At 44.3% G+C, this 27,781-nt stretch overlaps 1 protein-coding gene across 4 annotated transcripts in view; it reads right to left on the bottom strand.

Moving 5' to 3' along the window:
• The window catches only part of Plc21C (Phospholipase C at 21C), a 685,580-nt gene that overhangs the window by 241,402 nt on the left and 416,397 nt on the right, over positions 1 to 27,781 (bottom strand). For all 4 annotated transcript variants that reach the window (XM_075865841.1, XM_037419231.2, XM_075865843.1 and 1 more), the window contains one exon: positions 23,004 to 23,270. In XM_075865841.1, the coding sequence (XP_075721956.1) occupies positions 23,004 to 23,270 (267 nt within the window). The remainder of the gene's footprint in view (positions 1 to 23,003; positions 23,271 to 27,781) is intronic.

Genomic DNA, 27,781 nt, shown 5'->3' on the forward strand with positions numbered 1-27,781 from the left:
TTTCCTTTAATTGCCCTTGCATTATCGTCAATGGTTGTGGTATGATGGCATAAGACCCTCAAAAGTGATTCTGCTACAGCCTTAAGCAGCATCTGTGGGAAACCTGGATTTCGTAGACGACTCACTTATGCACAAACACTACCTTTGACTTTGTGGTGACACAACTTGGTCAATGATGACCTTAAACATGACACTGCTATGCCCCTTTTCACATGCTCCAAGTGGGAGGAATCAAAAGGCAATCGTGTGTGGTGAGTACGACCAGCACAAGTGTTTGCTGTCATCGAAAACCAACTTTAAACCTAAAAACTGCAGAGTACCTTTGTCAGGCATTTCAAAAGTAAAATTCAACTTAGTTGCTGTGACATCAAAACACTGAAGAATATACTTTGCTATCTCTTCGAGGTCATTGTTATAGTCAGTTTTTACAAGCATTATTAAGCCATCTATGTATCTACAGAGACAAAAAATGTAATCATCGGTAAGCACCCAAGACAACGAAAAATCTACATTTGCTAAATATATCTCAGCGAGCACTGGCACCATACAAGACCCCATGCATATACCTCTTTCTAGCACATATAAGTTTTCCTGGTAACTCACATTGGCAGAAGTATGGTAAGTCTCCAGAAGCTACAGGAATCTTCCTACAGAATTCCCCTATCTTTTATGTGATTTGCGCAAAATGTTGCTTGGATAGAAGTAGGAAGGCTGAGAGAAGCATTAAGACACACAAACATAACCTGTACACGTTACCTTTTTTAACTTCATTTTAATCATGATGCAAAACTAAGCTGCCTCCATTTCGTTTGTGTTGGTGCTCTCGCAGTTCTTGTATTGTGCTGGTGCCAGCCCTGAAAATGCTTGGCATGTTTTTGGTGCATCGTACTTTAGAGCGATTCCAGGGCTGCGACGCTTTCTATCATACTAAAATTACATGATTTATTCCAGTCTACCCAAACGCGCGTGGATAGAAGGATACATCGCACAAAAAACAGGCTGTACAATAAAAAGAATGCCGGAATAGCACAACTTCACTTGAATGCACGACATGGCCTGGGCATCACATACGAATGTAACCTTGCTTGCCCATCAAGTGTTGATATGTCTGCATCGTGTGATGTTCAGGCTACGAGTTAAGAGGACCGGGAAGAAATTCAGCTTGCAAAGTCTGCAACAGATGAATGGCAAAGGTTTCAAGGTCACCTCCTCATATCATGTTTTCACAGCATCGCAATGAGCCAATTAAAAATTTTATTGCTACAAAGCTTTACATTGGGCACGCAAGAATATCCAGTGTCTAACGAAAATTTCTCATGCGACGTTGTGAAGCACTCTTATGTGGACATGAAACTTGTTTCTTCTGACCTATCCTCCACATTTCCTTGATGACACTCCACACTGTCGCATTCGTTTGCCATTGAGCGGCGGTTGCACAGAAACACCTCCTATTCGATACGCGTGCAAACGAAAGCACGAGAGGGCGAGCAGGCGACGCGACGCAGATGAATACATGTGAGAGGTTGATCGGCCTTCCCGTTGGCTACGGGCCTTGTAGCCTTGACAGTGCTAAAAGGAACTTCTGAGATGGAGTATAGGTTGCAACACCATAGAGTTCTCAAAGGTCCACTTTCCCAAATAATATTATTAAGGGTCTAAAACTGTACTTGAAAGCAACATTTTAAGGGAAAAAACGGGGTTCATATAAGCTCCGATTTCCAAAATGGCCACTTATCGGAATTTAGGCATGAACATCAAAGACAGTCATTTATATGCCCTATAAAACACTATAAGAGCCCTTCTTATCTTTAAATTTATGTTTATGTATCGAAGTGCCACAAAAGAAGGCAACAAACAAAATAGGCATTTGCCTATAATGCGGTCTTTACTCATCACCAAAAATATACATGAGTGCAATGGCTTGATTGGTGGGAATGAGTTGGAGAGCAAAAGGGGTGGGGAGCTTACACGTGTTTACGTAGACTGAGAGGTGAGAGACAAGAAAAGGGGGATACTTGGAGTGTGAGACTGTTCAGTTTATAAAGGAGGTCATAGGTTGCATGCTGACGTCTTTTCCTTTCTCTTTTTTTCTTCTATTCCTTACAGGGGGCGTGGTTCACGCTTAAACAGTGTGGTTCACGCTTGAAGGCCCTTGGATTCTAGATCAGGCGAGTTGCAAAACTGAGCAATGTTGTGTGACGCCGCCGCCATCGATGGCAGATGTGGAGCTGCTGTCGCATCAGGATTAAGGTGCCTCAATGTACTCTTTTGGAATAGGGTGGAGACACTGCTTTTGTGGACACCATACTGGTTAAACAGTTCGCATTTGCTGGCATTACCTGGCATGCAGAGAAGAATCGCTTTTTACAAATTGCACGTTAATTTGGCTCAGTTTATCGCTTTTGGTGATAGGGCTTGCAATACGATGTTGGCAACTAATAGATTAGGCACTAATTGTTACGCACAATCATGGGCAAATAAAGGCATTCAGAGCCTATCTATCGGTCTGTATTTCTGACTAGCTCCATAGGTCCTGGTGTTATCGTGGCCAATTGACTTAGTTGACGAGTACCAAAGTTAACCTGACATGATAAGAGCATGGGAAAAACATAAATAATTGCTCGTTACATAAAAATTATGACATGCCTTTTGTGTATGCCATGACTTACAAGACATGGCGAAGGAGCAATATATACAGTGGCCGTTTGGTGAACCTCATGTATATAAACTGACTATAAACTGATGTATATAAACTAACTAGATTCCCAGTGAAGGCAAGCGGATTAGGGGGAGTCAGAAAGTTAGGTGGGCAGATGAGATTAAGAGATTTGCGGGTATAAATTGGCAGCAGCAAGCACAGGACCGGGTTAACTGGCGGAACATGGGAGAGGCCTTTGTCCTGCAGTGGACGTAGTCAAGCTGATGATGATGATGATGATGTATATAAAAATTGACATGGTATGATAAGAAAATGAGGGAAATATACATGGCTGGTCATAACACAAAAACTTTGTCATGCTTGTCATGTCGTTCATAACATACATGACCCTGTCATGGAACTCTTACGACCGCTTTATTAACTTGATGTGCACCAAATTTGATATGACATAATAAGATCTTATGGCTAACATGAATGACATGAAAATCATTCCATGCACATCATGCACGCCATGACACACATGACATTGTCAGGATGTTCTAACAGCTGTTTTATCAAGTTGATGTGTGCCAAGATTGACAGTACATGATAACAGTGCAAGATGAAAAAAGTGACTGCACATAATACCAAAAAATGTCATGCATGTCATGACGCCATGACATATATGACCCAGTCATGGAGCTCTAATGGCGGTTGTGTTAACTTGTTGAGCACCGAAATTAACATGGCATGATAAGAGACTATGAATAACACAAATATTTCATGGGCAAACCTTGTGATGCGTGTCATATATTTCAGGCTTCTGACCCACAATTAAACATTCCGACTCATTTGTCAGAAACTACAAGCATGTGCTCGATGATGCCGTACTTAATTACATGGAATGCTCATTTCGTTCTTTCAGCGATTTGGTTGACGTAAATGAATTGTGGTCACGTTTTAAAGCTATAGTATTACACTGTGAAAGCAGCTATGTGTCATTTAAAAGGAAACGTATTAAGAGAATACCCATAGATGAACCGTGATTTGATTTATATGAAGCGCAAAATCAAACGCTGTCGTAAACGTGGTGACAAGAAACGGCTACAAAGTCTAGTACACATTTTTCATGAAAAGATGCGTATAGCAAGAGACCAATTTTTTTCGTCTACTCTGTCTTCCTTCATCACAGACCAACCCGAAAAATTCTGGCATTACTTATCGAAAGATAAAAAGCATCGCAGAGATAAAAAGATCTGACGGAACTACTGATAATGCTGCTGTCATTGCTCAAAGTTTCAACGCCTTTTTTCAGTCCGTATTTACGCGGACGGCCTCACATGTGCAACTGCCAGCTTATACGCTCGTCAAACATATGCCTAAAGTATATTTAAGTAAAGAAAGTATTTTTAGCCTCTTGTGTAAATTAGACACAAAGAAATCTCCGGGTCCTGATGATATATCAAATGTTTTTCTTAGTAGATATGCAATCTGAGTCTCAGAACATTTTTATAAATTATATGTGACTTCCTTAGAAACTTGTGTGATACTTGATGACTGGTGCTCTGCAAGAATAGTGCCAATTCATAAATCTGGCTCACCATTAGAATTAAACAACTATAGGCCAGTTTCCCTTACATCCACAGCTTGTAAGCTACTAGAACACATAATATTTAAGGCGATTATGACACATCTGGAAGACAATAAACTGCTTCACGACAATCAACATGAATTTAGGTCTGGCCTATCCACTTCAACTCAATTAGCCAAGATCACTCATGACTTTGCAAATTCACTAAACTTTAAGGGCCAGATCGATGCAGACTTTTTAGATTTTTCTAAAGCATTTGATGTAGTACCACACAATGATTTGATTACGAAACTGTCAGCTATTGGTGTTGATCAGAACATTGTCCGCTAGGTTGCATGCTATTTCTCATCACGGAAACAATATGTGATGGTCAATGATGGCGTTTCAGACTCATTAGATGTACACTCCGGAGTGCCGCAAGGATGCGTGCTTGCACCATTATTGTTTTTAGTATACATAAATGATATTTATTTCTCAGTTTAATCACCTGTGAAAATCCGACTTTTTGCGGACGATTGTTTTATTTATGCCAACATTGTTCAGCATTCTGATCAAGCCAGACTCAACGATGCATTGCAATCCACCGGCACCTGGTGTGGTAAGTGGGGCTTGAAGCTCAACACATCAAAAACGGCATCCATCACAGTTATGAACATATAAAACCCATTAAATTTCCAATATACTATTATAATGCTTATGTTGAAAAGGCTACGCTAGCGAAATATCTGGGTGTCACGCTTACAAGCAATTTAAGTTGGGAAACTCATATACATAACATCTGTAGCAATGTGCTAAAGAAGTTAGCATTTTTAAAACGTAAACTGCGTCGCACTTCACCTTCTATAAAACTAATAGGTTACAAAGTGCTTATCAGGCCTAAGTTAGAATATGCAGACCTGGTCTGGGTGCCGTACCAAAAATACCTAATTAAAAAAATAGAGAGGATCCAAAACTTGGCTCTGAGATTCATCTATTCTAGCTACTCTCGTTTTGCAAGCATCTCTGCCCTTTGCGAGAAGGCGAATCTGAAAACACTCGCACATCGTAGAATAGTCTCTCGATTAAAATTCATCTATCAATTGTACCATGGTCACTTCGAAATTCCACCCAATTGCTACAAAACCAACCCGTCCGTGCGCTTTCACCGTATTCATCATAATAAAACAGTTAGACAACCGTTCAGTCATCTGAACGTTCATCAGTACTCATTATTTCCTCATGCTCTTTAGTTATGGAACAAGTTACCTCAGGAGGTCGTTAATGCAGACACGACACAATCGTTCGCCCATCTCGTCAATGACCTAACACTTGATTTTTAATATGCAATATATTATGTTCCTGATTAGTGCTGAGATTTTTTGTATTTCGGTATGAATGCCATTATTGCTATGTATTATTTATATTTTCCCTGATCAGAATTTCCTTATTTTTGTACCAAGTATTGTATTTTCTTATATTTTTATATTCTGTTTTGTCACTGAAATTTGTTACCCACTCCTGCTTGGGCCCGAACAGGGCCTGCAGTATTTGTAAATAAATAAAATAAATATAGGCCATGACCTACATGATGTGGTCATGAAGCTCTTACGCACAAACGGACACACGGATGCAAACACGGATGATGCACGTATGGACAGATGGACACACGGACAGATGCACGCTCAGACGCACGCACAGACGAATGCACGCACGGAAGACGAATGCACACACGGACGGACAGATGCACGGATGGACAGCTGCACGCATGAACAAAAGGACGCATGCATGAAAGGATGGACACTTCGCCCCACTCATCACCATTCACTCCGTGGATATGATGTGATTTTCAGATGCGAAGCAGCTCTTTGATTAGCCTCTGTAATGCTGTCTCGCTGTCCGCACCACCCCTCTCGCCGCAGGCATTGGAGCGGTGCCAAGTAGCTCACTCCCTCTAAGCAGTGCACGATGACGTCTCTCTCCCTCGCATGCCGTGCGCTCGCCGCGTGTTAGCTCTTTCTTGCTTTCACCCTCTACACTGCTTGCAACGCTCGAGCCCACTCCTCACGTGGGCACCACCTCCATGGAGAAATAAAAATAAAGAAGGGAGCATAACGTCACGCAGTCTGCCATGGCGAGACTTGCCGATACTCTGGAGTACGGTTCCCGGTAGCTTTTAATCGAAACGCACTGGTTCTGCGCAGACCAACCGCTCCTGCAGGTGGTTCCAAAAGAAAACAGCACCGAGAGTACTAAAGCCAACCGCAAGCTCTGGTGTTTTGATAAGGTGTAGGGCCGACAAGCTGAGCTTCCCTCGTGTGATTTAATGCTCCCTCTTTTCTATTTTTTTTCCTCTATGATCATCTCACCTGCACCACCTGTCTCCATCTGTCGGTGAGAAGCCGTGAGCCGGTGCGCGCATATGCCTCAAGACTTTCGAAGCGCCGACAATGTGGACAGTGCGCTGCTGTGTGTCGTGCGATCATGCTGACGGGCGGGACGCAGTCGCGGCGTGCTTACCGCTAGTGTGCACGCACCTTTCCCGGTGTCGCCGGTGTTGCGAGGATTTGCAAAGCCAATCGCGTTTGTGAATGGCGACGTTAACACCGACGAGGCGTAAGCCAAAGAAGCTGAACGCAAGCGTCGGCAGTGGAAGACCAGCGACACCAGCAAGGTGCGACTCAGGAACACCGATCGCGTTTAGGAATACAGACAGCACGCGGGTAACACTGAGAGACGTAAGCCAAGGAAGCCGAGCGCAAGCGTCTTTAATGCGTCCTGCCTACCGTGTCTTTGTGTTTAAAATATTTACTCGAGTAAATGCTACACCGAGTTTTGCTTCAGACCGTTGTTCTAGCACCCATGTTGACGCCGGTTTCAACTGGGCCAATGCTGTGCACACCTCTGCTCTTTCTTATTCCATCAGGGTTACCTTCAGAGAGTGAGTGAGCGAAAACATTTATTGAAAACAAAAAAGAGGAGAGGTGCAGCCTTTTAGAGGTTTCATAGTGGGTGTAGTCCTTATTCCAAGACCCCATTGTTGACACTACTAGCCCAGCCCTCTGGACCAGGGCTCTTTGGGCTTGAATATCCGAGCAACCCAGAAGGGTTGCCTCCCACTCCTCTCTGGTTGGGTTAGGGTTGAGGGGAAGAGCTGAGTTGAGCTGGCAAGCCCAAACAATGTGGTAGGTGTCAGCCACCTGCCCACATTATTGCCACTTGTCAGTGAAGGAGGAATCAAAATGTTGCAGGATTGCCAGGCACAAAAAGTATTAGTGAAAATTTTCAGCAAGATGCGTTCATTAGCCTTCTCTAGCCGCTTTGCAGGAGGTGGCTATTCCCCGGTTCCTATAGTTCTGCAAGATTCTTTCCTCTAGTGGTCTGTTCCAGCTAGCTTCATAATTTTGACATGCCCCACCCGAATCTGATATGATACTTTGAGATCAATGTTCAGAGGCAGCTAAGGCAATAGCTCCCTCTTCCGCTTGTGTTGAGCCAGGAGCTTTGAAAGTGAGTCCATCTACCGTAATTACTCGAATCTAACGCGCACCTTTTTTCCGGTTAAGCGAGTTCATAAATCGCATGCGCGTTAGAATCGAGTACGAACAAAAAAATTACGGTCAATCTATTGCCATCGCAAATCCAAGATGGCCGCCCCCTACGTGCGTCGGCATGGTGCACGGAGGCTTCCTCCGTGGCATGGTGCGTCGGCTATTTCTGCCTATGTGTTTACCATGTGCGACACTTCGTACGTGTGCTGAGGAGTTCGTCATCTAGTAGTGCATTAGCATCGACGACGTGGAAGGGCCGACTCCAAAAACTCGAGTGCACCACGATGCCGCTTTTAAAAGAAAAGTCATCGCGTGTGCAGAAACGGACGGAAATCGGGCCGCATCGCGGTCCTTCTCGAAACGTGCGTGCGGGACCGGCGGAAACAAAAGCAGAAGATTGTCGACTGCAAAGCTTCATTCAAAGGCTTCAGTGAACCACAGCAGGGTCGGTTTCCGCAAATTGAAGAGCTGCTCCGCGAGTATGTGCTTGAGGAGCGAGCGGCACAGCGGCCCATGACGACAGAACTGCTCCAAGTGAGGGCTATGCAATTAGTCTTAGAAAAAAGTCTAATGCGGAGCCTGTTTAAAGCGAGCAGGTGCTGGCTAATTAACTATATGAAGAGGAAAGGCTCTTCCCTCCGAAGGGGAACATGCATATGCGAAAACTTTTGCGGAGAAGTACGAAGAAAAGCTTTACAGTTTTCAGAGGTTCGTCCTAAACTTGCGGCGCAACAACGCCTACCTGCTTGGGCAAATCTGGAATGCCGATCAGACGCCTCTTTACTTCGACATGCCTGGCACCACAACTGTCGAGAAGAAGGGGGCGAAGCAAGTTCGCGTGCTGACATCGGTCCACGGTCAAACTACAGTGACGGCAATGCTCTGTTACACGTCAGATGGGCACAAGCTTCGCCCGTACCTCATATTTAAATGGAAGACAATCCCGAAAGGAATCGTTTTTTCGAGTGGTGTGATCGTGCGGGCCAGCAAAAAAAAAATGGGTGCGCGTTGCAATCGATGTCTTACGTTTTTTTTTTTTTTTTTTTCGCGGTGGAAATCGGGTGCGCGTTACAATCGAGGGCGCGGTAGAATCGAGTAAATACGGTACTTGCTTTTCCTCGTGAACTACCGCTGCCGTACACTACCCCCTGCAGTCAAGACCAGCCAAATACATGTAAAAGACTCCGTGTTTATTGCCATAGTGTCGTTGCAAGGCGTCTGCCCTCGCCTGGCGTCGACCACTATGGTCTTCCCTATCCATCTTTGTGGGGAGGGGTTGAACTCTGATGATGCGTCTCCAGAGTTTGGGAACACGGACCCACTCCTGAGAATGAAATTCGTGTTTCAACTGATGCCGTTGCAAGAGATGCTGTCCCGCTTTGTCTGTGTTAGACATGTGCATCGGTTCTTAAGGTGGCTTTCCTTGAGCTCCTGAAAGGTGTTCGCTACTCCCAGCGTTAGAAGTTGCGACAGGTAGGCTAAGGGCCTTCCTAATCACTTTGTGGATGATTGCCTCGACTTTTTCTGCATCATATTTCCCCAAGTAGACACAGGGGACCGAGTATAAAATGCGGCTAATGACAAAGGCAGGTAAAAGCTGCACAGCATGCTTGCTTTGTAATCCCCTTCTCTTGTTGGAGACGCATCGGACCATTCAGCCCACTTAGTTCCCAACCTTGCTAAGCTTTTGCAGTGTTGTGTCGACCCTCCTTTGATTGTAGATGAAGAGTTCAAGGATTCGAATCTCCTTAGCCTCGCATATGGGGCCACTAGCCAAAGGGAAATGCAGCTTTGTGGTGTCCCTATGCGATGGCTTAAGATGCACAAATTCCGATTTGTTTGGTGCACACTGAAGTCCGCAGTGCTCTGCATAACGATTCATTACGTGTGCGGCTGCTTGCAGGCTTTTCTCCATATGCCCAATCTTTCCTTCCGTGGCCCAGATGAGGATGTCGTCAGCGTAGAGCGCGAGCTGCCCACCTGCACATACCTTTAGCTGGACCAGAAGGTGTATCATGGCAAGGTTAAACAATAGAGGGCAAAGCACAGGACCTTGTGGCGTCCTCGTAGCACCCAATTCGTAAAGTCCATATTCAATGTCTTGGATTCTGATGAGTGCGACTTGGTCCGTCAAGAAATCCTTGTTATAACTGAATGTGTTTGTGCCACAATGAGTCTCACTGAGATGTGCTAATATAGTGCCGTGTTTTATGTAGTTGAATGCTCCCTGCAGATTAATTACTAGGGCAATCTTGTCAATAAGGGGGTGTTATATGTCATGACTGAGTTGTAATAATATGCCTTGTGCCGACTTGTGTGCACGGAAGCTGAACATCATGACTGCAAATGTGATGCAATCTTCCGAATAATACGAGAGCCTATCTCCTTGCATGGCCTCCATTAGTTTGCCCACGCACAGTGTGAGCGACATAGGTCTCAAGTTGCCCATATTAATTTCTACCCATGCTTCCAGTATGAAAGTGACAAGTGATATTTTCCAATCGAGTGGCATAGGCTCGATTATCGCATTAGTGCGATATCACATTAGTGCGATATTACCATATCGCACTAATGTAAGTAAGAAGCACTTCATACTCGCGATCAGGGTGGTTGGACAGATGGTACACAGATTTTTTTCTACGCATACCCCGCTTTAATCCGGTGGCTTGATTGGTATCAGTGAATATCAATCAGCATAGATTTGTATGGATCATTATTGATTGTTTTGACCAAGCCTATCTAAGTTATCGGCAAGGTAGCCGAGGCATCATTCATTAACTCTGCACAGATTAACAGAAAGCTTAACATCCTGTTTGTAAGTGCAGTTTCACGCTGTGATTATGCAATGCAAGACAAGCAAGGATTTTCATTCAGCAAATTCTGAGCACGGGAACACATACAAGAGACAAAACGGCATGCAGCACGAGTGCTCCCTAACAACTGGCTGCGCGCTCCCAATTTGCTGAACAAATATAAAGTACCAACTAGCCCACTTTTATATCCTAAAGCAAGAGTTTATTTAACAGCATATTTAGTTACATCATGAAAGCAACGAAGATAGGAGACAGAAGGGACACAAACGAGCACTGTCTTTGTAGTTTTCACGCTGAAACCAAAAATGCATCCGCATCAACGAGCCGAACTTTCAATTGTTTAATAGCATGCTCACTGATAGCGATTAAAAATGCACAGCCACATGCTGGACAAGTCAATAAATGACCTCGCATGTCTTGGGGCTGTCGGTCGGATGCCAGCAGTCGCGTTTCACTTGTGCGTCCCATTTTTTCTTCGCTCGCTGTTACAAGGAAAGTGAAACATCCGCGGACCTTTCGCGTGTGAACCAATACACAAAGGCACACAGAAGCCAGTCTTAGCAGCATAAGAACAGATCTCGATCAACCACAGAGTTTCTTAAATATACACTAGAGAACTCTGGCGCTATAGTGTCTATTAGAGCTACAACGCACGGCACTTCAGCAAGCATGGAAATGATGTGTAGTACACGAATTTCTCTAATCTTTGTACTTCTGGCTCTGTGTGTGTCAGGAACACTACGTTTACACTACCGTTCTCGCGCTAGCTACTGCGCGCTTCCTGAGACTTTAAAATTAATATGGCGGCCAGGCGGCGCGGCGTCTCCACCCTGGAAGTAGAGGCATGTGCACATCGACGCACTCTAATCAGGATTCACGTCCCTTCTCCAGTTTTCTGTCGGCGGTGAATGTTGCGGCACATCCATAGATGAATTGGGCTACTTTGTGTCGTAGTTGGAACTGAAATTCTCTATTTGGCTATGTGACTGATTCTGTGCTAAACTAATATTGACTTGGCAAGAACCTCTCAGAGGTTAAAGGTAAGCAATGGGGAGCCCGAAATAACTCCTCATGCATAAGAGAGGTATTCTGCTGTCGGCACTGCTGATTAACTTAAACTCAAAAGCGCTTCTGCTAAATAGCAGCAAGGCCAGAAACTGCATGTGTGTGGTGAAAATTCTTCCTGTACATGAATGCGGCTCAGGCGGAAGGAGGTGTGTATTTCTCACGTAGCTGCACTTCACTCTGCTTTCAAAGCTCCCTTAGAGACACGACCCTGTGTGATCAGTGACCATTTAATAGATTAGAATATGTTTATTTGCGCTTGGCAAGTAGTGGCAATGTGTCTCTGGTCTGAGCATGAGGACGCCACTCTTACTGCTCATTTCTGTTACTATATTGTAGAATGCAGTCTCGCTGCTCGCCACAGAATGATCCGTTTGAGCTCATGGCCTTTGCCTTTTACTTGTTGCAACGAGACAAGCCGCTCTCCAGTACCGCTACCAGATGCATCGTGCTCAAGGTTCCTCTCGTAGACAGTTGCAAATGTGACTTTCACGTTGAACAAATACCCTAAGAGTAGGCCCAGAAAAGAAAAGTGAGTGAAGTACGCTAGTTACAAGTATAAATGGGGAAGAGGAGGTGTGTCAAAAAATAAGACATTCTAAAAACAGATTCGCCTTTTTTTTTAAGTTGCCAGCACTATATATACAATGACAGAAATACGATATTCGCTCAATGTCTCCTTATCTGCTTCTTCTGTGGCCTCAGCTAAAGACATCACATGGGACTCTAATTAAGAAGTGAAATTAATCAACTTTCTATTCGTCAACTGAGGCACTTATGTCTAACGAGAGAATTGAAGCGTTCCAACTGGGCATGTGCCTGGTTAACCTCCCAGCCTTCTCTCTTGTTTTTCTTCCTTCCTTTCATGCAAAGTACTCAGCACTGCCAGCTTTCACGTATAGTAGAAATCACAGCTTTGTCGCAAAGGCGATACAATGAATGCGGTACAAACAAATTGTAACGTCACACGAAGAACGGCAAGAAAATCAAAACGTGCCCCGCATTGCTAAAGCACAAATGACGCACAAAACATACTTACAGGCACAAATGAAAGTGAATAAGTGTCTTCGTAGTTACTTCACTGTGTCTGAAAGGCATGCCCCTTTTGCAAACTGAAACTGTGCTGTGAGTGCAGTGACCTTTGTGCTCCCGGCAACTACAACAGAATAGTTTCAGCTAAAGCCCAAGGAGTACGATTCTCCCCACCGCAAGGTAAGTGCACGCACGTACGAGCGCCCCCCCCACCCTCCTCTCTCCGGGGTAAAATATGCATGAGAGATGAATGCATCAGCACGCGGCGCCGCATCGTGACGATCTGGCAATGTGCGCTCATGGCGCCACCTTACTGATAATGCTGAAAACATGATAGTTTCTTGGAGATCGCCATAGCCAGCGGTAAAAGGTAAATATTAATAGCTTGGCGTTTTAACGTTGAAGCAGGTGGTCCTTTGTGGCTCAGTGGCTCACGCCACGTCCTCACAAGCAAGAGGTCGAGCGTTCGATTCTAGGTGCCAGAGTCTTTTTCTGGATTATTTTGCGTGTTTGCGTTTTCATATATCTATAGATACGTATACATATACAATGAATAATGGTTGTCACCCACGCTGACACCAGGAACAAAATCAAGCTGAACGTTTTCATATATTTGATATCACAATAGAAGCAGCCTCCTGTATTTCTTGCGATGTTATGAACTTCATCCAATTTATAAGGAGAGAATGATGAGTGCAATATTCAGACGACCCGAATGACATCACTGTTCATAACTTCTCTTAGAGATGTGTATAGTTTTTTGGCATTCGTTAATGCATGCACATCATGCGCGCACATCATATGTGCAAGTGCAGCCAGCACACCCACTTAATGAATTCGGTTGAGGTTGATAAAACGATGCTTACTGGTTCTGTGCGTCTCAAAAAATACAGTAATAGCACTCCTGCGCATTTCAGTTTCGCCACTTTTCATAAATTTCATTACTTGGCAATTATTACTAAATGCCACTTTTTCCAAATATCAAAGCTGCAATGTGTTTTTCGCATGAAGGCTTCCAACTCTCCTGTTTTATCTAACTGCTTCATTCTATGAATTGAGAAGTTAACACAACTTTCATAACTACTATACCAAAGTAAACATTTAGCCATATGTAGACGAATGTGGCTACAGAAGTAATTTTTAGGGCATGAAGCAAATATCCTATTTTTTTAATTTTTCAGAATTTTGGACACATTTCTTCCAATCGCCAGCTTGGTAAAATGCCACTAGAACGAACTTCTATATGTGGCTAGTATTTATTAGAGCAAAGGAAACAGAAGGCACATGATTCTGTCTACCTTATTCAGGACACCGTATGAACTATTCAGATTTACAATTTTTATTTTTAAAATCCCATTCCGAAGCACCATTGGACCAAATGCTAATGTGTTTCAGTATAAAAAAATGGTGCAACTTTTTGCTCGCTGTTTCTATAAACAGTGAGGAAAAAGTCACAGCTTTTGAAAATAGCTTGCCATCCATAAAGCCACAAGGTGGAAATATTCTGCAATGTATCAGAGTGTATACTTAAAATATCTGCATTAAGTGCATAAGTTTGTCTGATGTTGGTTCCGAAGATTCTGCTGTAAATTATTTTTTTAGAGTCAGAGCTACTTTTACAAGGCATATAGTCCGAGAGTGTAAATAGTTAGCACAGTCCGTGAGCAAACAGACGTACATGCAATATCCAAAAACTTGTTCACTGCATTGCATGCATAAAATGAATACAATTTTTCTTTCTGTAGCAGGATTAAATTTTTGGCATGCAGTACACACACGGCTATTCTATATATCATTCTAGAAGTGCAAGTAAGAACAGTTGCAACCGAGTGAAAGCTTCTTACTTCCAAAAATTAAAGTGATGAACTCTGCCATGGGAATGTGCTTCATGAGTGATTTTTTATAGCGTAATAGACAAACACCACCTAGATTAAAGGGTGTTGAATAGACAGACCTGTACAATATGCTTTCAAGCATCGATTGCTTATCATGAGCAGTCCAAAAAGACATTGCTATACTGTCTTTGCATTACGAGCAATAAATACTGCTCAGTTTTGTGTTGCTGTCGCAGCGCAACAGAAAATCTCCCTCTTCTTGGATGGCTGCTCCAGAGTCTTGGCACAACGACTACACGTTTTCATCTGATAGTGGAAGGTTGTTCCACCGCCAGCATTCCCATACTGGCTAGGGCCTCGGCGCCGCGCGACGGGTGGATTGACACGTCGTGTTCTGCCGCTTACCTGGTTCTTAAAATGTTGATACAAACAATTTTGTAGAAGATTCGCTCTTTCGGAGGCCAGTCTTCCTCAAACAGAGAGCGAGGTACTGTGTTCGTAATGTTGAAAAGGTTTTCACGAGCCACTCGTATGTACTTTCGACAACGTACCTCGAGCCGAAATCTCAGAGTAACCAAGACCTTTCTTTCTTTTTCGTTTTTTGGCAGCTGAGTGCGTTGGCGACTCTTCGAACATGTGGTATTCTTGGTGATAAATGGAATAATAATAATAATAATAATAAAATAATAATATAATAATTTTAATATTAATATTCAAATAGCATATGACATTCTAGAACCGAATACCACAATAGGATTATGAGACGCCGTAGTGAAAGGCTCTGGGAATTTCGCCATCTGGAGTTCTTAAAGGGCACTGAGATCACACAGTACATGGCCCACTACCAGTTCGCCTCCATTAAAATGCGACCGCCGCGACTGGAATCGAACCCGTGACCTTCGGGTCAGCAGCCAAGCACCGTAGTCGCTGTTTTACTGAGGCAGACAAACAGGGTTTTTTGAAGTTGCGTGCGGCGCATGGTTTGCAGTTTTGAGCTGGCCTTGGCTAAGACCCTCCTGTTTTGAACTGCGCGTGTGTTTGGCGTAAACAGATTGGCAGACAAACAGGGTTTTTTGAAGTCGCACACGGCGCATGGTTTCTAGTTTTGAGCTGGCCTTGGCTGAGACCCTCCTGTTTCGAACTGCGCGTGTGTTTGGCGTAAACAGATTGGCCACTCGGGTTGATTCAACCTAGCCTCCACAGATTGGCTGGTCGTTTGAACTCTGTTTAAGCAGGCGGTGGTTTCGCCAGCGGGTCGAACAGCTCAGAGTGATATTATTTCTGTAATGATGTTGAATGGGGGAAGACAGTTTGCTGGATATTCGGGGTGAAGCTCCTCTTAGTCTAACCTTGTCCTCCAGGAGGCGTAACCGGTCGTATCTCCAGAACAGTATAGGAAGCTCTGTATCATCACCATTTCTTGTCTCATTTCTTAGATGACCTTGGTCCAAAAGAACTGTGTGCGAGATAAGACGGGTGGACGGACGAAAGCATGAACAAACAGACAGATGCAAAGACAGGCACGAATGGATGCATAGATGAACGAACGGATGACCAGTAGCATGCACAGGTAGACGGATGCACAGATGCACGATGGACGGACGGACAGATAGATGGACAAACCGACAACCGGAAGCACGGTCATCCGGATGGATGCACGGACGGATGCATAGATTGACAGACCCGTAGCCCCACTAATCATCATTCACTTCGCGGATATGCTCTAAATTTTTCATCTCTTGCTGTCTTTTTGAAAGGAAATTGCTTCCTGAATAAAAGATTTTGGGACGCCGTCTTTGACGAGTTTTCTGAATAGCGTATCCTTTGCACTCGCATAATTCTAGCATCTCCCACGTACATTGCCTAAAAAATACAATGTTCTTTTTTCCACGAATAGTCGCATCATCGAAAACTACAGCGGTAATGTAGTCTGCTCCTTCTAATCCCAGATAATAATAGCGCGCGACAGCCTGCCGCCATCTCCTAAGCATCACGTGTACTATGAGTGCACCGAGCCTCAATCCAAGTTAAGCCAAAATGGCAAGTGCGCGTTGTGGTGCGTTAGTGTATGTTGTGTTTGTTCTGTGCGTAGAGTTGTTTCTATGGTTATGCAATGGGGCGATATGGAAGCTATCACGGCTGCTATCAAGTCAAAAGTGATTGATCAAGCACTGAAAAGCAACAACTAGGCCGCGATTTGGTACTTTGAAGTCAACGAGTTTTGCGTTCACTGCTGGCAATGCCAGCACGGGCAGTTGAAAGCATATTTTAAAGCTAAGACGTGCTTGGCCTTCCGTGTCTCTAATACTGGATGGATGGTACAACTTAATTTCATGAGAAGGTAACTACGGACAGTCGAGGAACCAGGGTTAGATGACTATTAGCCTAAGGTTGACGTTGTATTGCGGGCTTCTGTTGAATGACGAACGTAAACGCTGCGCCCACAAAATTTCCGTACGATAATCTAAATCTCTCTATTTTTTATTCGCAGCTTTTGTGTGTCTAATATATCTTGCCTTGTCTTATCTTGTACTTAGTTGCTAGCACGAGCATCGCGATTCGTGGCCACCTCGTTTTTTTTTTTTTTTGTCTCTCTACGTTTTCGTGGAAAACTTTTTTGCGTAATTTTCGCACCCCCTTCCAACTTCTGATCAGTTTTCGGCGAAAAAAAAAAAGTAAGAGAATAATGCGAGTAAAAGTAAATGGTTATTTGCTAGCGTGAGAATCCCGATTTGTGGCCACTTCGTTTTTTTCTCTGTGTGCTTTTTCGCAAAATTTTTTTGTGTGATTCTCGCACCACCCCTTCCCCAGCGTCTCATTGGTTTATGACGTATACTTTTTCTTCCTTTCTTTTTTTCAAATCGTGTGCTGTAGCACATTCTAGCTCTTCGAAATAATGTTTTTACTTCTAATATAGTGCAAATTTTGGAGTGATCTGAAGACAACTGAATTATATTGTAGGTGTGTTTGCACAGTTTAAACTTGAGGTTCCGTACGATGACATCCAGAACTACAGGTAGTCTTCTGTTTCAAGGTTGAACTGAATACTCATTTAATAAATTTATATGTCAGAATAATTGCAGCTTAACTCTTTCCTTACCACGGGAAAATTGGCCTATTTTTGTATGTTGCAGCTAGGAATTTTTTGTGCCGTTGCTACTAGGTTTACAGTGCCATGAAATACATCAAAATAAAGACGAATGAATGTACTTTTGAATGCTATTTATTTTGAAATAATAAAGAAAATTTATTTGGCGCAAAAATTCGTATACAAAAAAATTATAAAATTTCCAAGAATTCTTTTTAAAAAACGAAGCGATATCTCCGACACAAAATTTTTCTGAGGAATTCTGAAATATACAAAATGTTTAGCAATCACAGGGCAACATTATTTAGAAGAATTGTTCAAATTGATGAAGCTGTTTTTGAGTTACAAAAAAATTGCCTGATGCATAGCGAAATATTGAAGTTCTGAGTTGGTCCTATGTGAGATTTTTTTTTTTTTCAGAAAAAAAATTTTTTCAGCAAAATATTACATACCAAAATGCAAGTACTAAATGTAGGGTTTGAAAGGTACATTTGACGAAAGAACTGGCAGATCTAAATAGGTAACAAAAATTGACAAACACAAATAATTAGGTTTGTTCACAACAAACGTCGTAATAATATACTTGTATCTTCCGAGTAAAAAATTATGGAAAAGTTATGAGAGCTGCAAAATATTTAAAACAGCGTATTGGAGTAGGATTGAAAAAATGAAAGGTATAGCTCAAGAACTTCTCGAGCTATAAATTGTGCACTACTGCGGAGTGTCATGCCGAGGTCGATGCCCGGATCCCTCTGGGGTTGGAAGTCCACGTGTCTTTGTGCTGGAGGCAGCACATCGCGCCCAAATGAAGTAGACACACTAGAAATAATAATAATATGTGGGACACATACAGAGCAAGTCAGCCAGCTCCAGAACACGATAAACAAAACAGAAGGTGAAAACCAAACTTACTCGCGACTAACAGCTGACGTTCCCGGCTGATCTGATAAAATTTCTTCATTGGAGCTGAAATCCAATGTCACCACATCGTTGTCCGATTCCTCACTGCTCGAGAAATTTAAAAGATCGCTCGTCCAAGCGTTGGCATCGAGCGAAATCGCTTTTTTCCGAGCGCGCGTGGTTTCGGATGTTGACGCCATCACGCGGATCACGTGCGTTTCAACCTTTGAATGGGCGCGCCCTTTAAAAATCACAGCCAGGCGGTAAAAATGCGAACCGTACAGAAACAGAAATTCTAGTGTGTGTACAATTGCCTAGATGGCGCTGCAAGTCCATAAGCACGGTGTTTGTTGAAAAATAGGGGTGTGAAATCGTCGTTCGCCGGTGAACGATGCCTAGTGGCGTGGTAAGGAAAGAGTTAAAGTCTCTAAATCTGTCGCTAAACTGAGTCGTTGTAATGAACTAAAAGCATGTTCCTTGGTGTGCTTCAGTTATATCTCCCATAGCAATAGACACAAAGGAGCGGTAAAACCACCCTCAAAAGCGCGTCAGAACAGATCGCGCCGGCCGACCACGTGCAGATATTTAAGGTGCCAGCAACAGCTGCTTGTTGAAAGCGAACATCATTTCAGCTCCTCCACAAACAACGCACGCCGTGATAGCGAACAACGGGAAACATCGACAGCATTCAAGAAACTAACGCAGCTGCCACTGGCACGCTTCCATATGTGCCGTAGAACATACTAGAAGTATTTAGTTAGTTTCCTGGTCTCCCCTGTGCTGGGCACAAGTGAGCAGTGTGGAATATTCTTGAACTAATCTGCAGCCTAATATAGCGGGCCGTGATAGCAAATCAGTACAGTCGGTGAAGAAGCCGCAAAAAAATCATGTAACGGACCGGCAATGGAGGGATCAACAACAATCCGCGCTGGAATCTGCAAAAGTGTTTTCTCTGAAGAGAAACATTCGGGACACTTTTCAAGAACTTGTGGACTGGGAATGACTGGTGAATATCTCAGGACCTTAAGTGTATGAAAGAATTTGTAGTGCATAACATTACATTTGTAGCGTGTGTGGTTTGACTGTTCCCGCTGTCTTAAGCATTGTCAAAATTAGATAGTGAACTGACTGGTCGAATGTGCATGTATGTGCATGCAAGAATTGTACGGCCTTAACTACGAATACATTTTGTTTCTATTGTCAACTCCTGGCTTTGACACAGTCTTCGGACCACAACCGGCTTTCGCTGGCCAAAAGGGGACCTAATATCAATTGTCCAAGCTTTTGTGGTGTGTTTCGAGGGGCCGATACTTCAGCCCTTGGAATCATCCCGGCAGTCCCTTAGCAATCACGGGGTTAGTGACACATGGGCAGGGAATTAATGTTTTTCATACCATACCATGCAGACATGGGCACGGAGTTCTTAATAGTGAAATATTTGCGACAAATATAGCGTATTCATCAAACTTTAGGGATTCTGATAAGGCAAGAAAAAAAAGATTCCCATTATATGCATCTATCTGGAAGGGCACAAGTGATTAAAATGCTTTTCTGAGTTTTTTTTTTTTTTCTTATGAAGAACCTTCATTCAGTCCTACCAATGCAAACTATGTTACGCCCTGATTGAATGTCAACAGTAGCGCTAATTGGTAAAACCTTAGATCTAAAAGGGCATTGTAACACGATGGCCACCACAACACGTGCTGATATGTGGTTCGTTATATATGTGATATGCATCATGTTAGGTGATCACCAGGTTGCTATAAAATTATGAGTGATAGAGAATAAATGGAATTGTTTTTTCACGGCACTAAGCATACTGTTTCGCTTCAGCCACTCTCCGCGAGTTGGCTATGACCAGCTGTGACACGCATCTCAGAGGTGACACGTTTGCTGTAGAATGGATGCCTTTGTTCCTATTACGTGTTTCCTAGAGTCCACTTATGATGCAAAAAGAATGCTTGCCAGCAAGCAGAGTCCATATTTCGGACTATTTGAAGGAATACAATATTGCTTAGTGATGGACACAATTCATGTTCATTATTATATAAAGGAAGTATGAAAAATGCCAGGATTGCACAGAACACACAGCACAATCACAACGAAATTTGAAAGAGCGGCTTTTCAGAGCCTTTTCTAAACACTTTTTGGGTAACTGCTACAAGCACATGGCAGAGTGCCAACTACACTATAAATAATCGTAATTTCTGTGTAGTAGGCCAGCATTCAATAGGCTATCCTTTGTCATTTTTTAGAAAAGCGTGGTATCTGCTACACACTCTTTAGGAATATTGTGCGATTTTTTATGCCGTGCCTGACGATGATGAAGAACTATGTCTGAAGTGGATATGGGCCACAGTTATTAGGTGATCAAGAGCAAGTTTTGAAATGAATTGGAGCATTAGACACCCCACTCGTTATATACAATTCGCATTGTGTGATGCCTGGCTGTTCCTTTGATGTTTTAAAATGCTTCATTACTCATATTAACACGATTCTTTTTTTAACATCAAGCCTGCCCAAGGACAGTTTAGAAACAGGATACAAGCACTGGCATCACTCAGTGGTAGAATACAGGGCTGGCACGCAGCAGACCCGGTTTCAAATCCCATTATGTCACTGGTGTTTGGTATTTACTTAGTTTATTTCTTTTCCATTTTCGTTAAGGACAGCGGTGGCTGCGGACAACAATGGCGCTGTGCCTGACCCGTGTTCTGATCTCATATCAGCTTTCATTGTAAAAGTTAGGAGAAAAACTGTATCCTTCAAATAGCAAGCAAGTTCATTAATTTACATTAAAATGATTGTTATTTCCATAAAATGAGTATTATACATGAAAATTGAAAGAACTTTCACATGAAAGGCAACCATGAACACAATATGCTGGCTGCAGCACCTTTTCATTGCACCCTTTATGTTATTAAATCAAGCCAAGTGAGGCTGACAAGTCAATGATATTGAGGTCCTTCCGACCTGCATCTCTAGTTACATTAGGAGCATTTAAGAGCAGGAGGCAATATGTGCATGTATGCAAGCCAGTATATTAATTAGCTTTGCCCATATTAACTAGATAATAACATTATAAACGCTATATAACATACGTATTCTGGAAGTTTACATGTTCGAGGCACTGTGTACACAGCTGGATGAGCTGCAATTCGCAACACATTTTGAAGTCACATGCACTGGGCACGGAACCGTGTGTCGAAGTCACGCAGTAGATTATCATTGTATACACAAACCCTCTTAGACTTCCTTTCAAAATCGAATGATTTAAAAAGAACAGTAGTTTCGAACTTGAAAAAACAGCATCAAGACCGGAGACGATGATGGCGCCCGTCCTTGTATCACCTACTTTTCTGCTGTCTTTGCGCTGTTTTTTCAAATTTAGGTTATTCACCAACTAGCGCAAATTTCTCACTACTCCAGTTAGTAACAATAGGTTGTTTTGAAGGCTCCAAAGTATCATCTTGCTGTATTAAGATAATCAAAGGATGAAAATAAGAGGGGACAGACTGACCATTTTTTTCGTCCTACACAGCATACGATCTGTGCATTTTCAGTTTAGAATTATATAGGTGTATAAAACGCATTTCTAGAGTAAATGAGAAAAATTCGACCTCCAAGCTACCCCTTAACTTGAAATTAAAATTTTGAAAATGCCCTTCAACATGGACGTTGCATTGTCACTGACAGGGACTGCGAAACACTTACGGAAGGGGGGCTAGGATGTTCTCAGGGAGTTCACAATTCCGAACCCGCCTATTGGTGCACCACTCTCTTCCTCTTAACTGTGATCAACTAGAACATTTTTTTATTGTAGAGAGCTCAACTGTAAAGCAGCTATTTTATCTGTGGGTCTACAGCATTAGGTGCATCCCTAAAGTCTAAGGCCCGTATTCGCAAATGCTCCTCGACTTCGAACTCTTCCTCAAAGGATCCTTGACACTTTTCGTGTTGCAGAGATCGCTACGTGAAACAATCATCAAGGATCCCTTGAAGTCAATTTCGAGCCAAGCAGCATTTTAGAATGAGCCTTAAAATCTACAAAAGCCACCTCCCTTCACTCCTCTATCTTCCCCCCCCCCCCCTTGTTGAACTATTGTTCCCATAAAAAAAGGTGGTGCTGTTCTTAACTATCACTTCAGAAGAATGTTGCGTCCTTATCATGCCTCTTACACTTTCAAGGACATGAAACTTAGCCATGAAACAAAAACAACACTTGTACGCCAATGCAAACCATTTTCAAAAAGTTTGGCAAATCCCCCGTATGGCTGAAATCAATTTCATGTGGAACCGTCAGAGAGCAGCAATTTATGGCAAAATTTCCACTTTGAGCCAAGTATTATGACATGTGTCCCTGTTTTTGCCCTGTTTTTGTGCAGAGTGAATAGGTGAGTGCAAGTCACAAGTTTGTCAGACACATTGAGTACACTGGCATGCAAAGACTGAAGGACTTTTATCTGTGCATTCAACAGGGCCCTGCAAAAGCCCCATGTGATGCTGCGACTTGCCTCATCCAGGTCGTCATCTGTGAGTGCACGTAGCTGCGTGGCATGCTTTTCGATGCGGGATTGGTACTTGATGGGGTTAGCCAAGGCGTCAGCCAGCTCCGAAAGACCATCAGGAACGTAGTCCTTGACAGTGACGTGCACAAACAGGGTCTGCAGCAGCAACGGTTGACCTGACTCATTGCGCAGAGAGATGTGCCGATAGCCCGGACGTAGCCCCACCACAGGCAGGATGCGGTGCCCCAGCAGCTTCCCACTGTCATCGCACGCCTGAAAAATTGCCTAAATATAATTTCCAATCTACTACATTAGAAAAAGATCACCGATAATATGAATGCAAAATTGGTCTGTGGAGAAAATACTTTGCATGTAAGACACATGAAAGCCACCTGAATTTCTCATGGTTTTAAAACCATTCAAGCAGTACACTGCATATCAAGACACTGGAAGAAAGATAAACTTGAGATCTTAACGCTGCCCTATCATCATCTTAAGTTTTTTTAAGCGACGCATGCGAAGTGTAAAAGCAGAGATCACTGTGCAATCTTGGCGCAGAATGAGAAGCCAAAGAAAGCTTAAGAAACACATGGCCACGGACATAAAAATTTATTTACACTCCTTGTAGGTGGTCCGTCCTATGTACTGCTGATTTTTTCATGTTGCAGTCTCTGTCGTTCGGTGCCTTCTTAAGGAGGGGGAGTACGTAGGGGGGGGGGAAAAGTGCACTCAGCCTTTCTTTCCCTTTTACGGCAGCGCGAAACTTGGTTGCGAGAACAACCCCACAGCCGGCGCACGGAACGGGTTCCCCCTCCCTCAGTGAGAAAAGGTATTATTCTTGTCAGGGAGAGAGAAACGGGGACAGTGGACAAAACTAGCGTACACACGGCTCCACGCGCTCTCCAACACTGGCCAGGAATGAAGGAGGTCAAAACCGCAACCCCCTGCGAGCCGAGGATGACAACGACCAAGGAGTAAGAGTCTACCCTTGTTTTCTGTACTATCTCCTCGCGACATTTGCACGCTATTGCCAACGCCTTTCAATAAAGTGCTGTTGTTGACCTAGCCTGTTGCCTTATTCGCCCGAACCCGTGTAGCTGCAATGCGACTAGCTACAGATAGGGGACGTTAATCATGCACGATACGACTGTGTGCACCTGAAACATTAGCTAGGCTTCTATGTCACCCGTATATAAGATGGACCCCCTACATCTGGCACGCAACGTAACGAATTTGGCAACGCAGCTAGTTTTGTGGTCGCGAGCAACTACCAATGCTCCTCCACAGGTAGGATAACAGGCATGTCGGAATTACAAGATTTGTCAATGTTGTCTGATGTCGCGTCGTAGAGTGGCGATCCTTTGGCTAACGCGGGGGCACTGTTAGGACTTCCCAACCGGGTAGATTTTGGTCATTTGATCAAGATGATCAAATGACCAATGATCAAGAGGGTGCAGAGACCCCATTAGCATAGATTAGGCCTACGACAAAAAGCACCACGCATAGCACTCCGGCATCTCGTGACGCGAACAGGGAGGCGCCGCTACAAGTTGCTCCGACACGCACCGCAACTGTAGTCGAGTCTGCGAGCAACAGTTTGCTCTTGAGTAAGGTACTCTTACAGAATGTGCTATCATTTATGCAAAGCCTCGCAAGCACCCTCCAGAACACAGCGCAGGTCCCCGTGCAGACTGTGCGACCATTTGTCAAGGTACACATACCTACCTACAGGGGTTACCACGGCTGCAAGAGCGCCAACGAGTATCTTGACCGGTTGCTCCATTATCAGCAGGCGATGGGGCTTTCTGACGTCGAACTTTTCGAGCACATGGTCCCAGTGTCGCTCACGTAGAAAGCAGCCCAATGGTTCCGACTTATCGGACATAGCGCCCACACGGTAGAAGAGTACTGCGACAGCTTCCGCGGCGAATTCCTACTGACTAATTATAAGTGCCACTTGCGGAAAGAATCGGAGCTACGCACCCAACATCCGGACAAATCCTTGCTGGAGTATGTACTGGCAATGAACGAACTGTATCGTCTCACTAGCCCTCACGCCAACAACGCGAAAAAAGTCGAGCGCATTACACGTCAAGCGCATCTGACTTTTGCGGCGCACTTCAGGAGATGTAAGTTCGCAGACATAAAAGAGCATGCCACCAAGGCGAAGCTCATACAAGGGCACATCCTCTCTGCACAATCGTATCACCCACCTTCGCCCGCAGCGCAGTCAGTCAAGCCTCGCTGTGCGTGGAATAGCGGCGCGGAAGCCTCAGAAGCGTTTAGGGGTAATGTGTCAGCATCGTTCGCTGATAAGCCCACAGCATGCGGTTGGGAGCTTTCAGATCGCGCTTTAGACTCCTGCGCTTACGCGCTCCGTACGGCGCACGCCATCCCCATGTGTGACATTCCAAGGCAGAAGCACACGGTCGACACGAGGCCTAACAAGCGGCACAACCCTGAGCGAGGGCTACCTGATCAAAGCGACTTACGATCGAGCCAGCGTGGTTTCCGCGGTTTTCGCTAGCGGTGCGACGCGCTGGGGCACGTCACCCGCGAATGCGACCGCACACCAGGTCAGGAGCGAACGTACAGGAAAGTTCAGGAAACAGACGATGTTGCCGGTGATCCACATCGGACACCACGCGGTGATCAGTAATTCCACCGATGCCTTGCGTTCACTTGCACCATCAGTCTGTCACACAGGTGAGGCCGTAGACTCGCCCGCGCCGCTAATCGAGCTAACGATAGCTCAAAAGAAGTTGGTAGCACTTTTCCATTCTGGGGCAAGTGCTTCTCTGTTCGGCGACGATGTTTTACACCATCTCCGCAAAAACAATATTGGCATGAGACAAAGCAGCACCATCTTCCACCCGGGTGTGGGCACAACACAATCGAGCGGCGTGACTGGGATAGTGATCTACAGAGACAGACGCATGAGGCGACAAAGTTTCGTGCATTTTCCTGGGCTGTCAATGTCTCTAATACTGGGTCGAGACTTTCTCCCCAAGTCGGGTATTGTCATTGACATTGCAAACGGCGGTTATGAAGAGAGCGACGGAGACGCGCTATAGCTTTTCTCGAAGGCCCCCTCATTGACAAAAGCATGCCAATCGCAGGAAAAGGTGCTAGTACGCGGGGAGGAAAGCACGTTGAGAAAGTGAGTAACCACCCTGCCAGAACAATGTGCTGCACTGCAGAAAAGTGCAGTGCACCTGCTTTTGGTAGAGGCCTAGTAAAAGGAAAACGAGTGCAACTGTCGTCGCTGTTATACAAGTATGACGCAATGTTTACTGATCGTCCCGGCCACCCTACGCTGGTCAAGCATAGAATTGACACTGGTGATGCCCAACCTTGAAAATGCAACGCACGACCGATCAGCTTGGCTAAGTGGGAAGCACTTGGCGCCGCCTTGGACGAACTCATGGACACAGGCATAGATGATAAGTCAAACAGCCCATGAAGTTTCCCAGTAGTGCTAGTTCCAAAGAAAGATGATAAATATCACCTTTGTGTGGACTAACGCAGGCTGAATGAGGTTACGAAGAAGGACGTGTACCTTTTTCTCTCTATTTCACCATTGGTATCCAACCTAGGCGGGGCGAAGTACTTCACTACGCTCAATGCTAGCCGTGGATATTTTAAGGTTGAGATGGACGAGCGGGATAAAAAGAAGTCAACTTCTATGTGCCACACGGGACTTTTCCAATTCAGGAGAATGCCTTTAGCTTGGTGGAAGCTCCTGCTACGTATCAGCGTTAAACCCCACATATCAATCAATGCTACGTATCAGGGGCTAATTGACTGTGTTTTGGATATCCAAAGTGGCAGCACGCACTCGCATATCTAGATGACATAGTGGTTTACTCGAAAATGTTTGAAGAGCAGTTGCACCACTTGAAAGACGTTCTAGAAAGACTGAGGTCTGCGGGGCATGACTCTGAACCCAAACAAAGCTCAGATAGCAGGGACCCGAATAACATTATTGGGATTCACGCTTTACGAGGATTGCATTTTGCTTGATAAGGGTAAGCTTGAAGCGATAGTGAGCTATCCATCACCGAACAATATTAATGAGCTGAGGCGCTTTCTGAGGATGGTGAACTTTTATCGCCAGTTCATCCCAGACTGCGTGGCACTGCAGGCGCCTTTGACGATGCTCTTGAAGAATGGCGAGCATTGGGCTTAGAGCCAAGAGCAGGAGGCCGCACTGCGTCGCCTCCCAAAGTTGCTAGCCAACACGACTCAGCTGCAGCTACGCTGTTTCAACGGGGAGTTTGTGATTCGCACAGATGCAAGCGACACAAGCTAACGAGCAATTCTGCTTCAAGAGTATGGAGGCTCCCTCTGATTGATTACTTTCACGAGCCGTATGTTAACACCAGCGGAAAGGAACTACTTCGTAACCAAGAAAGAGTGTCTAGCGATAGTTTTCGCACTCCGTAAGTTTGATCTTTACATCGACGGAGTTGTGTTTGTGATTGAGATTGACCACATGATGGTCACCTAGTTGGGGCGCTTGAACGAACCAAGTGGCCACCTGGGGCGTTAGGCATTGCTGCTGCCATGTTACGACTTCACCGTTCGCTACCGCAAGGATAAGCACAATACCGCAACCGACGCACTATCCCATGCTCCAGTCCGACACAAGGAAAGTCATGCGACTAATTCAGAACGATTTGAGAGCTAGACACTCGCACTAACGCAAACAGCGAAGCAAACGTTTGTTCAAGGCAAATGCGTGAACCGTGTATAGGCTGTCACCAGCGCAGAGATTGTTTTCA

The sequence above is a fragment of the Rhipicephalus microplus genome, chromosome 6, assembly GCF_043290135.1.
Source record: "Rhipicephalus microplus isolate Deutch F79 chromosome 6, USDA_Rmic, whole genome shotgun sequence".
NCBI classification, from domain to species: Eukaryota; Metazoa; Arthropoda; class Arachnida; order Ixodida; family Ixodidae; genus Rhipicephalus; species Rhipicephalus microplus.